Below are 15,286 nucleotides of genomic sequence, written 5' to 3'. Positions count from 1 at the left end.
ATAAACTGATAAGTTATGATGTATTATTGTTGTAGGATAAGCCAGAAGAATATAAAGTACTTAAAACAAGCTCCACCTTTTCCAGCAGCAACAATAAAGTGATGAACACATCAGTGCACCACTAATTCTAATCATATAACATAATATATATAATTATGAAATCTGCCATTTTGTATAATTAGTAGCCTATTTTTTTTTAACTTTTGGCACTTTAAGTATAATATGATGCTAATATGTTTGTACTTTTACTTAAGATATAGTTTGAGCACAGGACTTTGACTTGTAAAAGAATATTTCTACACGGTTGAACTTCTACTTTTACCTACTTTTGATACAGGGCAGCTGCTTAGTACAATACAACAGAGTACAGTATAGCAACAGTAATAATAAAGCAACTGAAAATAATGATTTTAGGACAGAAGGGATTGCTTTAGTGAGATTAAAATGCAACACTTTTTTTTCCAAACTGCTCAAACGACGTAACAGTAGCAATGATTGTGGCTTCTGGGCAGTTTCATTGTTGAGGTAGTGTTACTTGGTGCTGCCTGTTACTAGGGTCGACTCATGCTGTGATTCAGCCCTTCTCATCCGTTGATTCATGTCTATTAAAGGATTTATTTTAAACTCCTGCAGGCAGATGTATTCATCGTTTGCTGAAGACTGTTTTGAGACTTGTCCAGATATCCTACGTTATTTTTAATTGTGTTTTTCTGTAGCCGAGAGGAAAAAGATGTGAATTAAAACCTGCTCCTGCCTAGACTTGAGCTTCAGTACTTGGCAGTCTGATATAACACACCTGAGGGAATGGGGATTTTTAACATTTTATGTTGATGAATCTTGCAAGGCTGGGGGTTGGAGATAATTACTGTGTGTGTGAGTCAGGAGACTGTTTTCTGTGCTTTTTAATGTTTGAGCAGTTGACATGAAATATTGTGTTTACTCCTCGGCTCTGTGACTGTAGCGAAGGTGTGGGTTTGTAAGAATCTGGAGTCTATGTGAGATTTGACTGAGAACGGCAGCTCTGTCATCAAAGCAGGTGTGTGTGCTGAGCACTAATAAATAAGGGCACGTTATGTTTATGCAGGCGAATAAATCTTCTCAAGAAGCACATATGAGTCAGCAGTAGGACATTGTTGCTCTGTTAACACCTAATATAGTCCTGTCCTGTAGCTGAGGAGTGTATTGTGAAGATGATTGTCAAACACACCAGTTCCCCCCCCGATGACATGCACAGACTGCAGTGTTGTCACTTGATTTTGTTGCCTGAAAAGGTTTTTAGGCTCTGAGTTAATGAGTTATTTTTATTTCCTGTTGATATTCTACGATGAAAAGGTGCCAAGTCTCGTCGGCAAACAATTCCTTATCTTCCAGGTCTGCATAACATAACATGGTTTCTAAATAGCAACACAATAAAGATCTGTAACACAGATTCCCTCGACAAGACACAGCCACAAAATTACCTAATGATACAGGAACTTGTAGTTGACATTGTCTCTCAGTGTTGCCAACTTATTACAAATGTGCAAAGTATCTAATAGCTAAAGCAGCAGACATGCAGTAAACCTTTGGGTCTTTTTCACAGTGGACATTTTGAGTTGTCAGCACAGGTGCTATAAAGTGCACTAACAATGGCTGTGTTTTATTCAAGTGCTCCAGTAAATCATGACTGTGACATTGAACCAGCATGCGCAGCACCAGGACCCTGAAACCAGAGCAGCTAACAGGAATTTTAGCTGCCCTGAGACTTTATTTTTACACCTGTGCTTCCCCTACTGTGACATGTCAGAATGCTGTCTGTGAAGAAGAACTATAACTATTATAAAGTGCTTTTGAAATGGCAGTTTGACCCATAGCCTGCTGATTGCTGTGCTGGTTTGGATGATTTCGAAATATCCCCCTGAAGGATTTTTCTGCTGAGGTCAAAGAGTGGGGTAATTATAAAATACTGTGTGTTAACCATAAATCAAAAGTTGCGTTCCTTTCAGAAATAACAGTCTTTCCATTTTGGACGTTACATTCTGTACACTGCCACATAGTGCTTCTCTCTATGCCTGTTATGCTCTCAGTCCGATCATATTAGTGCTCTTTTCATTATGAGTATATCCCTAATGTTCCCTGATTAAAAAATATCTAATAGTCTATGGATTAAAATAAAAGCAGCAAACCCTCCAAATTTAGAAGCTGACTGGAGCGCTACCTTGAGAAATTACTTTAAAGGAGACCACCACCTAAATTAAGATTTCCAAAATGTTATTTCCATGTTCTAGGAAAGTTCGATCAACATTTGTGGACATGAGCTACTCTATCTCAACGCCAGAAACCAGAGAAGGTAGTCGTAAACTTATGATGTCATAGCACAGTGTTTCCCAACTGGTCCAGCCATGGGGCCCAGATTTCTCCTTAGTCATTAGTTCAAGGTCCACACAGTTAAATATACTCAGTGTCACACTTGCACTTGGCCGTGTTGTTGAGCTGGTTTCCTGTCTCTGTTAAATAGCTAACTGTTTGTCACTCACTCTACAGCAGGGAACGGTACTTTAGAATAAAAGCTCTGTGCCAGAGATTCACTGAACTTTTTTACAAACAATTCAGAATGGACCCAGGATCCACTTTTGGACCTTGGCCCACCAGTTGGGAACCACTGTCATTGGATATAAAGTCTGGAGCTGCACTATTGACATTGAATGGGAGTGTGATTTTGTGCACCCACGGTTGTTGTCTCCAAATTAGCTTTATTCTACTGTGGTGTTCTTAGTTCCGAAACAGAAAATGTACCCATACACTCAAAACATTCTCCTTGGTGCTCTCACTATCATCTAAAATATCCTCCCTGATTCATTGTCTATGGAATAACTTCAGACGTTACACCCTATGACATCATACATTTCAGTTTTAGCACTTTAGTTTTTAGATTTATGAGGAAGTTAACTTGTGTTTTTGGACAGTCTTTGACCATAGGAATAACGTGTAGATTTTGAAAATGGGAATAGTTCCCTTTTAACAATTAGTCAATTATCAAAGCAGTTGTTGATTATTTCTCATTTAATTGTTTCTGCTCAAGTTTAGTTTTTCTATGACTATTAAAAGTAAGAGTCTTTCAAAAAATAACAAAATCAACTGAAACAAAGTAAAAAATAAATGATGTCCTCTCCAAAAAACTTCCCTGTATCACTTTCTCTGACTCAAGAGCACAGTGCTGGGAGGGTTACTTTTTAAAATGTTATAGGCTACACATTATTAGCTACCCTGTTGAAAATGTAATAAGTATTGTAACTATTTTAAGTAATTTGATTACTGTTTGATTACTTTTCTAAAAAATGTTTTAAACTGGCAATAAAGCTGAAAAATGTCTAAAAACAGGCTCTGCCAAAAGAAGGCATTGATGCACCACATAAAAACGCAAGGCAACAGACTCTGTGTTATATTCTACATATCCTGCTGAGACTCTGTGTCCTCATATGAGGACATCACATTTAGGTTTACTGGACCTTATACTTCATTCTGCTCAACTTAGACCTCTTGTCCTTGTCCCTTTTTCGTCCCATCTATTGGCAGTAAGACCACATACTAATCCATGTAAAAACAAGATGGCAGCCATCTCTGCCAAGTCAGTCTGCAGCCGATCCCGACACAAAAGTGGACAAGGTCCAAAACCTGATCACATTTAATGGTTGGAACTTGTTTTTATATGATTTTTTTGTAGTTTTGATATGACAAAATAATTGACCAATTTTCGCAACAATAACAAGCTAAGACACTGTTAATTAGAAAGTACTTGTCTGAAGACGCTGGGAAGTGATCATCAGCTCATTGAAGGACATTGGGACGTTATTATCGTCTCGTTTGAGGACATTGGGACTTTTTTATTGTCTTCTTTGAAGGACATTGGGGCGTTATTATTGTCTCGTTTAAGGACACCGGAACTTTATTATCGTCTCGTTTAAGGACACTGGAACTTTATTCTCATCTCGTTTGAGGAGATTGGGACTTTATTATCGTCTCATTTGAAGCCACTGGGACTTGAGGACATTGGGGCGTTATTACTGTCTTGTTTAAGGACACTGGAACTTTATTATCATCTCGTTTGAGGACATTGGGACTTGAAGACATCGGGACTTTATTATCGTCTCGTTTGATGGCATTGGGACTTGAAGACATTGGGACGTTATTATCGTCTTGTTTGAGGACATTGGGACTTGAAGACATTGGGATGTTATTATTGTCTCGTTTGAGGACATTGGGAATTTTTAATTGTGTTATTTGAAGACATTGGGATGTTATTATTGTCTCGTTTAAGGACACTGGAACTTGAGGATATTGGGACTTGAGGACATTGGGACTTTATGATCGTCTCATTTGAGGACATTGGGACTTGAAGACATTGGGACTTTATTATTGTCTAGTTTGAGGACATTGGGAATTTTTTATTGTCTTATTTGAAGACATTGGGGCGTTATTATTGTCTCATTTGAGGACAGTGGGACTTGAAGACATTGGGACTTTATTATCGTCTAGTTTGAGGACATTGGGACTTGAAGACATTGGGACTTTATTATCGTCTAGTTTGAGGACATTGGGACTTGAAGACATTGGGACTTTATTATTGTCTAGTTTGAGGACATTGGGAATTTTTTATTGTCTTATTTGAAGACATTGGGGCGTTATTATTGTCTCCTTTGAGGACACTGGGACTTGAAGACATTGGGACTTGAAGACATTGGGACTTTATTATCGTCTAGTTTGAGGACATTGGGACTTGAAGACATTGGGACTTTATTATCGTCTAGTTTGAGGACATTGGGACTTTATTATCGTCTTGTTTGAGGACATTGGGACTTGAAGACATTGGGACTTTATTATCGTCTAGTTTGAGGACATTGGGACTTGAAGACATTGGGACGTTATTATTGTCTCGTTTGAGGATACTGGGACTTTATTATTTTTGACAATGTTTAGTTTTCATACTCATCAGGTCCTACTGATCCCAAACAGCTGGTAGAAATTAAAAATGCACACCAAACGAGGGTTCCGGTCTCACATGGATATGAAATTTCTACCAAAAACATACCAAATACATTCAGATATACCTCCTTTGTGACCTCCAACATTTTGATTATAACTAAAGTTTGATTACATATTTTTTCTCACTAACTGTGACTGATTACAGTTACAGTTGTCATGTAATTTAATTACCCAACACTGCAAGTATCCAGGTAAAGAAATCCAGATAAAACCCAGTGAGGTCTCCCGCTGCCTCTGCTTGGTGAGACCACACACAACGAGTGCCCTCCTGGAATTTATCATCTGCTGCTCCTTCTCTCTGAGGAGAGCTTTTTACCAGAGACGTTTACCAGCTTAACTTAACAAAGCGTGACATCTTTTAAAGGATGAGCCTCAGCTTTGTCCCTTCAAACATCCAAAATACCTGTGGAGACAGTGTGCTGAGTTTTCTTATATTATCTTTTACAGTGCAGAGGAACTGTGCCCAGAGGAGGTTTCAGCTACGTAGATTCATCATTACCCACAGCCATGAAGAAAACATTGTAATGAAGCGCTGTGAGTGATGTTTTCTGGTTTACCTGAGGACAATTGGTGGTTTCCTTACAACACCCTGCTGTCAAGAGATTCACTTTCACAGTGAATCATTAATGTGTACATGTCACATTATCTTGATAAACCTTCAGTGATTAAGTTCTTTGCTATGTAACACTCTCTCTGTGAACCTTATTTGGGCACCTCCTAAACTGTTTGCCCCTTGTTCCAGAGAACCGGTGAGCCCTTGTGTGGGAGAGCTGTGATCCTCAACACAGACATGAGTGTGTTTCAGCACAAAGGGCTGCACAAGCCCGTCGACTCCCTTTTTTTCTTCACCATCCTGGAATCTGTTGTTTAAACCAGCCCCTTTCCGTTAGATTTGGCGTTATTCAAGCTTGCACATAAATGTGAGCGGAGCAGCTCCTCCTCTGCTACACTGTCCTTGGGGCCATTTGTTTTCCATCATTTTTGAGAAGATTGGAGTCATGCTTGCCGTGAGTCATGTGGGTGGGTGGATGTCTACACAGGGTGTGGTGGGTGAAGGATCCTAGTGGCGCTTGCGGCTGCCAGTGGAGGAATAAAGCATCCAATTTGGCTCAAAATTGCACAAATGCAAATGAATGGATGGGGAACTCTTTATTATGATCGTGGGGAGTTAAAAACAGCTCTTCCACTCTGCTGTGGGAGTCCTCAGTTAAGTTGTAGCAAAGCAGGAAAGCTGATCCTCAAACAGCTGCACCAACATGCTGATCAGCCCTTTGTGCAAAGACCTGGAAGTCGGCTAAGTCATGCATGTTGCTTTTGCACCAAAAATTAATGTGGCAAAACAGTGTCTGCAACCATATAGACTCTTTCCACTTCTAATGTGTGCACCAGATGTGCTCCAGCTGCAGCAGGATGGATATGCTGCATACAATAGATCAGCAGACCCTGAGATGGTTGCCTGCAATCTATAAAAAGAAAAAAACAGAAAGACAAAAAAATCCCACCCACCCCCCAAATCCCCAAATCACTCCTCTGCACCTCCTCCCAAAACTTTGCCAGTTTGGAAAAGTGGTGACTAAAGCAGCAGCAGCAGCAGCAGGAGCAGGAGGAGTTCACCACTTTTTCTTTTTACAGTCGACTATCTGTCTCTGCAGAGGTGAGTCTGACAACTTAATTGGTTCCCTCAGGCGGTGTTTTTTTTTTTTTTTCTTTTTTAAAAACCCAGCTTTTCGTGCCGTCTACTACACCTGCCTGCCAAGCTCCAGCGCTGATGGGCGCGGCTGGGACCTGTGCCCAAATCTGTGTTTTGACTTGCCTGGGAAAGTTGAGCGAAAAGGCACAAAAGGACCGAGGACTTTAAGAACATCCCACCACGGCGCGTCAACTCCACATAAACACATTATCCCTCCTGTGGACGGTCGCAGTCGGTCCATCCTGAGAGCACTCGGGATTTAATTCTCACTGGAGCTGGCTGAAGGTATGGATTTCATAACCTGAATGAGACTTCTTCTGTATATAAAAACTTGTGTATGGTGGATGGTGCTTCCCACCTGGCTGTTGCATCTTTCTACACTAACAACGGCGCTGTGGGATTTTGGTGATGGGCTGTCGAGCTCTTTTCTTTAACTTCACAGCTACAGAATTTGTTGGATGAAATTGCACAAACTTCTTTATATTCCCCACAAAAAAACTACAAGTACTTTTGATCTAGTCTGTGAAGCTCAGCAGGGGGTTTTTTGGGATCAGTTTTCTTCCGGTGTTATCTATAGAATAAGTCTGTTATAGTGATCTCAGGATAGTTTTACATGTATTTTTACTGGGCTATTTGCATCCCTCTAAATATATTCCAGAACCTGACAAGCTGGAGCACCAGCTTGATGTGACATAAGCCTTTTATATTTGCTGTTCAGATCAGTTTCAAGCAGTAAGTCTGTGAGAGCTCTGATGAAAAGAAGTTGTAGATGTGTGGAGAAATGTAGGTGTTATTGATTTCCACTAATATTTTACATGTCTCAAAGCTGGAGGAAGCTAAAAACTTTAATTCATTTTGCACTCTACAGGCTAGTAATTGCTGTTTCAGTGACTCAGGCTGCAAGGAAACAGAAAGAAAAGCCTGTTTTGAGAGTGCTAGTGCTTTTTACTCTCTGAATATGATATAAAATGTGCAGTAAGTGAAGCACATGTTGTTAAATGTCCTTGGCTGGCAGGGTGTGGTGAGAGGATGGTCTTTCAGAGCTGTGCAGTGATCCTCAGGCCTCTTTTGTTCCTTTGTTAGCCTTTAAAGAAGCAGGTACAAAGTCTATTGAGATCTATGGATGATGCTTTATAGCTCCTGGGAGCTTTAATGTGGTTTCAACTATTCAGAAGAGGTATGGAAAGTTTTTGAATACAGTATAGATGATGTCTTTGGATGTTCAAAGGAAATCTGTATCTGGAATATTAGATTGTGGTTTTAAAACATGATCATGAGACTGCTGGGAGGACATTTTTGTTTGTCCTCAGTGGTTTGAATCTTCTAATTGATGCAGTAAACAATCACAAACAAGCAGCCTGGTCTTTAACCCAAATCATTCCTGGCGTAACTTTGGGCCTTTCCCCATCCGAATGTTTGCTAAAATGCCATTTAACCACAGTTACAAGTTCAAGGAATAAACTGACTTTTGACATCAGCTGGCGCAGTGTCTGCATGACGGTGGTCACCATTTTATCATCATGTCACCAGATAAAATGGGATGGACGAGTTAACGAGACAGATGGACTTCTCGGCAGGCTTGTCGGGAGAAAAGGGTGAGATTTCTGAATTTATTTATGAAGTTTTACGTAAACAAAAAAGTCACCAGAGAATACACATTTCACACTTGTAGCTGTAGATGAAACACAGCGTGGGCTTTAGAGATATCTGAGACATCTCAGGCCACACAAACAACATGGAAACATGTATTTACCAACAACACAGACCTCATTGTGGCAAGAGATATAAAAATATGCCATGTGAAAGCTTAATGAAAGATTGGCGCAGTTTGTTTAAAAGCCCCCAAAACACTCATGCATCTTATCTTCCTGGGTGATGCTTTTGTCTCTGTGTTTTTGAGGGTTTACTGTCACTAACATCAAGGCATGCCTTCACTGGTGTTGGTTTCCATTTCTGCTCCTCGCTCTCAAGGCTCAGGGTGTAAGTCATCCTTTGGGTTTTTCCTCCAGTAGTCATAACTGGATGTAGAAGGACAGCTGGCAGCTCAGCTCGGCCTAATGACTTTTGACACAGGGGAGGATGGCGAAGGCCGAGGAACGCCTGATTACATGTTTGAAGCTAACTGGGAGAAACATGTAATCAGCCACCCTGCTGCCTTCGTGTTCTTCTCTTCTTTGATATGTCACTTATAGAAGAAAGTTAGTCAAGTTTATACATGTGTCACCTTTTTAAATCAGTAGTTACAAAGTGCTTTAGAGGAGGAGACACACAAGATGACGTGGATTGGACACATATGCAAAGCTGGAAAATCATTTAAGAAAAAAAAGCAAGTGAGTATGTTTGTTATGATTTGGCTTCTTGGACGCTGCTTCAGAGTTGAGGAGCAATGGCAGCAGAAGCATGATCACCTTTAGATTTAAGCAGTGACCCTGAAACAAACAGAAGTCCCTAAAAGGAAGGAGGAGGAGGATGGGAGCAAGGAGGCAGCATGAAATCGAAATGGAATTTACATTATCTATAACCATTAAAGCCCAACAGGCAGCAGCTGCGGAACAAGATGCCTCCCAGTGGACAGAGGGTGTCATTAACATTAATTATCTGCACCCACTCCATCATAAACATGACAAGAGTTACCCCAACTTTATACAATGAATCAGACACAGTTTAACCACCTCTATGAGACTAAAGAGACACATACATAAATATGAATACGTCCTCAGCACAAAGAGTCTGAGAGTATAAGCCAAGCTGAGGTTGGAGGCTCGTTGTTGAAAATGGTCATTTGACAAAAAAAAGAAATCCAAGCAAGAAGAACCACGAGCTGGAAATGTTCTGGAGCATTTATGGAAATGGTTTGTTTCATAATTACGTTTTATGATAATATCTAAACCGTCTCCATGATGACGGAGCAAACTGTCCGCAAATGAAGGCCTGGATATCTGACCAAAAGCTCAGGGAACAAAATGAAAGCTGTGACACACACACACAGGAAAGACTGACGTGTCAGATATATTTGTTCGTTATTTGAATAACTAACTAAACAGACAAACTTGATCACACTCAGCATTCAGAAACACTGGCACTCCCTCATGAGGCGGCTTTTAAAATCTGTGCTCATGGTTAATAAATCATTTACAGCACTGTTGCTTTATTAAAAGTCACTAATAAGAGCAACTTTTAGGTTGCCAGGTTGTAGACAATCTCCGTTACTGGTTTCTAAAGTTGATGAACATCTCAGTTTCTAAGACGCAATCAACTTTACAGTAGAAGATGTGAAGCTGACATCACGTCGTCTCTATCTTTTTGGATGCAAGCGCCATCTTGTGAAGTACGCGCTCTGCTACCTTGGCCTGCTAAGGTGGTCAGGCAACAGTATTAGGACAAACTAAACACAATAAACAACACAGATCCGTACGTGTTGGCAGCCCAAGACTGATTCCAGACCCTGACGCAGTGCCTCCACTCACATACCCAGACATTGTGATCTCATTTTTAGAATTTAGACGGAGTACAGACACTTTGGTAATAGAGATAACAGAGCACTTACCTCACAAGATGGAGCCCCTGTGCCACACGGTGTGACGCATCTCACATTCTCCGTGCATTAAGTAATTATGTTATATATATATATCACTTATTTAAGCTACTGGTGAGAAGTATTTTAAGTTTGGTGAGTCATTGATAAGAGGGTGCAGGTTTCTTACAGTCTAATTAGGATTTTACAGTGATAATAATATATGTTCATTAAGTATGTACTTGTAAATGTTCTTAATAAACTGACACTGACTTCAAGGTCAGAGGAGGAGAAGCAACTGACCTGCTGGAGGAGGATAGGCACCAACCTGGCAACCCAAACACTGTTCTTATTAATGGCTTGTAGCTGATATATTAAGGAATGTTGTTAAATGACTCAATTAGTTTTTGCTGTTATTAGAAAGTGTTACTGAAGTTTTCACAGTGGCTGTAAATCCGTCACCCCTGTCTGTCAATCAAAGTCATCTTATTTTAGGTCTCATCACCGTGCCACTCACTTAACACTCAACACCTGTAAACAACTCCCAGGATAATACCGTCAATAATTTTCTTTCTGTTTATGTGCACAGTTGTGACAGAAACAGTAACCACCACCACCAGACTGACTTCTCTACCACCAAGTGAGTGTCTCTCTCTTCCAGTCATGCTCGCTTTAATTATAAACCTAACGCATAATACAATAATTATAGCCGAGCAGCACTGAAGGAAGTTCCCGATGAGTAACAGCTTCTCCTTGTTTTGCCATGTGTCTCCTCGTTGCTAGAGGGAACCAGCGGATCAAATCACAGGAATATGTCCAGCGGTGCTGGAGGGCTGGGCTTGGAGAAGAATGTCTTAACCCAGAACAGCGGTGGAACTTATTTCTCCTCATGTGAGAGCAAATTTCCACTCGTGGTCCAAAATTGGGAAGTTGTGGGTTCGTTTTAGGATAAGTTTTGAGATGCTGCATGTTATATTTTTAACCCCTGGCCAGTAGAAAGAAGGAGAAGTAGTCATTTCATTTTACATCACTTGCAGTTTTTAAGAAGTTCTAGACTCTTTTTTACTGCGCTACATTTATTTTACTGGTAACTTTACAAGTTAAATATATAAAAACTTCATATATGAAGAGCTTATAAACCATGATGCTTTGTTACAGAGCAAACTACCCAACAGTTTACCTGTTTACAGTTAGAGCTGACACAAATCAGTTTGTCAACTGACAGAAAATCAACTGAGAGATGTTTTAATGATCAGTTTAATGGAAAAAGTAGAAATCATTGAATGGTTCCAGCTTGTCAAATGTGAGGATTTGCAGCTTTTTCCTTACAATAATAAGTATTTCTACTTAGTTTGCCCAATTATTAGACAAAACAAAGAATGTGAAGGTGTAAGAGTTTTACAAACCCAACAATTAATCATTTAATTAGTCAAGAAAATGATTATAACAAAAATGATCATTAGCTGCAGCCCTATATGAAACAGTTAAAAAAATAGCTCCACTTCAACAAACTACAACAGTAAAATGCAGCTTACACATTAATGCATCAGTAATACTAATCTAATGACATAATATATAATAGTACAGACAGTTATTTTTCTGCAGTGAGTAGCTTTACTTTTGATACATGCTTTTACTAAAACAGGACTTTTACTTACAGTGTGGTAATACTACTTTTACTTAAGTAAAACATGTGAATACTTCCTCCATCTCTGCCCAAAGCTTCCTGAAATTTCCTAAAGAGGAACTGAAACTGTAAATACATCTGAAGGGTCCTGCAAAGAGCTGTGTAATTTAGTAGTAATTATAAGGAAATGGTCACAGTATTGATGTGGTACACCTACAATAGTCTTAAAGTCAGTGCACAGCAGGTCAGCTGAACAGGTAGCAAAAAGTACAACATGTATGGAGAGGAAAGTTAGCTAGAAAAAGTTGGCTTTGTATGTTTCTGCAAGCCATGGAAATGTTACATTTGTATGTTACTGTGCAGCGGATACACTAAATGTGGTGAATGTGTGGTTAGGTTTAGGCCCAAAAACCACTTGCCTATGGTCAGGAAAAGGTCGTGTTTTGGCTTTAAATACCCGCTTACGGTGGCACTATCTGGGCAGGGAAAGCTCCAATGTCCCGCTAAAAAACAGCCGCTTTTCGTGGTTCTATCCCCGCTGGAAAACTATGAAAAAACACCCACGTTTGATGGCTAAAAAGCCACTGGAAAGAAACACAGCGATAACTTGCTAAATCACAGCCTTTGGTGTTGTTTGTTGGTCTTGAACAGTAGTCGGCAGCTTGGAAGGTGTCCTGCCCAGGTGACACATCACCCACCATCCCCTCACCTCTAGATGACAATGCTCATATACTACATCACTTTAGAAATGATATCATACATATGGAACGTGCAAATGTAACATATCCCAGGGTGTCTACAGCTCCTTAAAGAGTCTTAACGTGTCTTAAATTAAGTATTCTTAATATACAGTAAGGCCTTAAAAAGTTTTAAATTGTCTTAAATTCAGATTCGATTGGTCTGAAATACTTTCAGCCACATTACCGTGAAAATGTCTCCAGCCTGATAGACCCAATGACTGTTTATGATCATTAGACAGACTGAATAATTACAATAATAAATAGCATTTATGACAGAGATGAAATTTTGTATTTACATTAAACACATTAAACTTAAACTCACTCAGTTGTTGTCATTTTCCTTTACTGATCATTTTGAACTGACATCACTTGGTGTGTGTACTTGGAAAGAGTACTTACACACTTACAGTACACACACATAGCCTATATAAAAAGTGTGTATTTCCAATGCAAGTTTGGTCTTAAATTTCACACAAGGTGGTTTTAAAAAGGTCTCAAAAAGTCTTTTAACTTGGTTATATCTGTAGACACCCTATTCGCGGTTTGCAGAAACACCACTCTCACTGTGTCAGTGTTTACAGTCATTAATATCTCTTATGTTAATCCCTCTGCACAACAATAAGTATTTATAAACCGAGGCAGCTAATTCAACACAAATAACTGTCTACTAAATTTTGTTTCCAGGAAATTCCTTGAAAATTATTAGGAAATACTGTGACCTATGAGGTGTTACCACTGATTTTAAGTACTTTGTATACTGTTGGTTAGTTTAATTGCATCATACTCTCTTCATATGTTTTGTTATGTATGAAAAATATTAGTGAAGTAACAGCTGTCACATGGATGTCGTGCAGTAAAAGCTACATACTTTCCCTCTTAGATGGGGTGGAGTTTATAGAGGTATAAAGTAGCATGACATGGAAACACTCATCCCAATTAAAATAAGCAGAAGTACGTCCAGTTCAGCCTCACATGACGCAGGGATATTCATGTTTGTTTAGAGCTGATCCTGTTGCAATAAATCAAAAATAACTTTTACGCATCGTCCCTCCAGCCTCTGTAGGTGTGAACACCGGCAGCTACAGCTCCTCCTCGGGTGTGTACCTTGGAGGAGACTCCTCAGGAGGAGGTGATGGAGGGGGGATCTTCCTAGACCTGGAGGGGTATGGAAGCAGCGGAGGTGGCGTTGGAGGAGGAGGAGGTGGCGGCGGAGGAGGAGGAGGAGGCAGAGGTGGCGGCAGTTATCTCGTGAGCTCCGTGACAAAGGTCAGATCCAGCTCGTCGGGTGGTGCCAGGAGGGGGCAGACTGCTGGCTCATCAGGAGGCCTGTCGCCAGGTTTCCGGGAGAGAAAGATCATAACGAGCCGCTCAGGAGGCTACGACGGTGAGGTCATGAAACAAGTTGGCATCAGGAGTGTCTGAAACACAAGTTTGAGAAGTGGAGGAAACTGTTGTGCAGGAGGGTGTTGTTAATAAATCTGCTGCCATTGTGTTTCCTTTTATAGGAAGTTCCAGTGCTAATTCCTCTCCTGAGTTTACACGCAAAGATTATGGAGTCTATTGTGAGTGAGAGTGGCGGTTATATTGGATTATATACTTTCTGATTACACAATGTTATTCTAGCTTTATCCTCATGATGTGTCTGTGTGTGTGTGTGTTTATGTTTTCTCTCCAGGCTCCAGCGGCACCACAAGAGGGCGGAGCGAGAGCAGAGGTATTCATTACTTTTTTCTCTCCCTTCCTCCCTTCATTATTTCTGCACCATCTGACTCTGAATTGTCCTGGCTTACTTTTTTATTAAACCAGGATTCCTGTGTCCATTGTGTGTGTTTGTGTGTGATTTTTTTCCAGAGAGCGAGATCAGAGCCAGATTACAAAGTGCCTCTCCCACGGCCGGCAGATGTAAGACCACTTGAGACACACTGATCCGTTCGCTGCTGGTTATGCAAGTCCTCATAAAGCAACAAAGCATCTTTATTTGAGTGTGTTCATTCAGAGAACCACATGGATCATGGAACATTTTTACAGCAGGGTTACTTTAGTGCAGTGTGTTTCTTTTTTTTTTTTTTTTTTGAGTTACGCTGCTGTCAAATACTTTGGCTCAGCATAAGTCACTCCTCTTCCACCACCTCTCACGTGGATGTTTAACTTTTCACAATTAGTAACACATGTGCAGTTCCCCCAGACAAAAGGTGCATGCGTCAGCAGAAAGAAAAGCTCAAGATTTAAACAATGACGCTCATGGGTTTGTGTTTGCATTGTGTGCATGTGGGGAAGAAGTGAAGGGGCATGTTTGTGGTGGCAACAATGGCAAACATGAGTCACTGTTTGCAGCACCACCCGTTTGGGGCAGAGCAGCAGAGAGTCAGAGTTTAACCGATGGTGATTGCTCCCCCTGCTGAATAAAGTGCATAATATTTAATCCCCATTTTTTACCAGTTAGTCACTCTGTGCCACCTTAACACTACTTCACCCCCTCTCAACCATGATGGAAGAACTATTTAGTGATTTTATTTGAGTAGAAATAGCAATCCAACAATATGGAGTGTAATTAATGACTTTTACTTAAGTACTGTCCTTGAATACATTTTTTGGGTACTTGTACATCCCATTTTATGCTAGCCTACTATGTCTTAGGGGGTATTATTTAAGTTTTGCTGGCTACTTTTTACTCCACCACATTAGTATGACAG

At 40.2% G+C, this 15,286-nt stretch overlaps 1 protein-coding gene across 3 annotated transcripts in view; it reads left to right on the top strand.

The window, feature by feature from the left end:
* The first annotated feature begins 6,584 nt into the window (after positions 1-6,584).
* col17a1b (collagen, type XVII, alpha 1b) overlaps positions 6,585-15,286 on the top strand; it is a 30,726-nt gene continuing 22,024 nt past the window's right edge. For 2 of the 3 annotated variants that reach the window (XM_078160857.1, XM_033613470.2), the window contains exons 1-8: positions 6,585-6,997; positions 8,243-8,307; positions 10,816-10,866; positions 11,010-11,117; positions 13,648-13,977; positions 14,099-14,155; positions 14,269-14,307; positions 14,445-14,495. In XM_078160857.1, the coding sequence (XP_078016983.1) occupies positions 8,253-8,307; positions 10,816-10,866; positions 11,010-11,117; positions 13,648-13,977; positions 14,099-14,155; positions 14,269-14,307; positions 14,445-14,495 (691 nt within the window). In that variant the 5' untranslated portion in view covers positions 6,585-6,997; positions 8,243-8,252. The remainder of the gene's footprint in view (positions 6,998-8,242; positions 8,308-10,815; positions 10,867-11,009; positions 11,118-13,647; positions 13,978-14,098; positions 14,156-14,268; positions 14,308-14,444; positions 14,496-15,286) is intronic. The other variant, XM_033613471.2, reaches the window with a different exon arrangement.

Source organism: Epinephelus lanceolatus, chromosome 17 (assembly GCF_041903045.1).
Source record: "Epinephelus lanceolatus isolate andai-2023 chromosome 17, ASM4190304v1, whole genome shotgun sequence".
NCBI classification, from domain to species: Eukaryota; Metazoa; Chordata; class Actinopteri; order Perciformes; family Serranidae; genus Epinephelus; species Epinephelus lanceolatus.
Note: the sequence above shows the minus strand (reverse complement) of the source record. Positions and strands in the feature narration are given on the sequence as shown.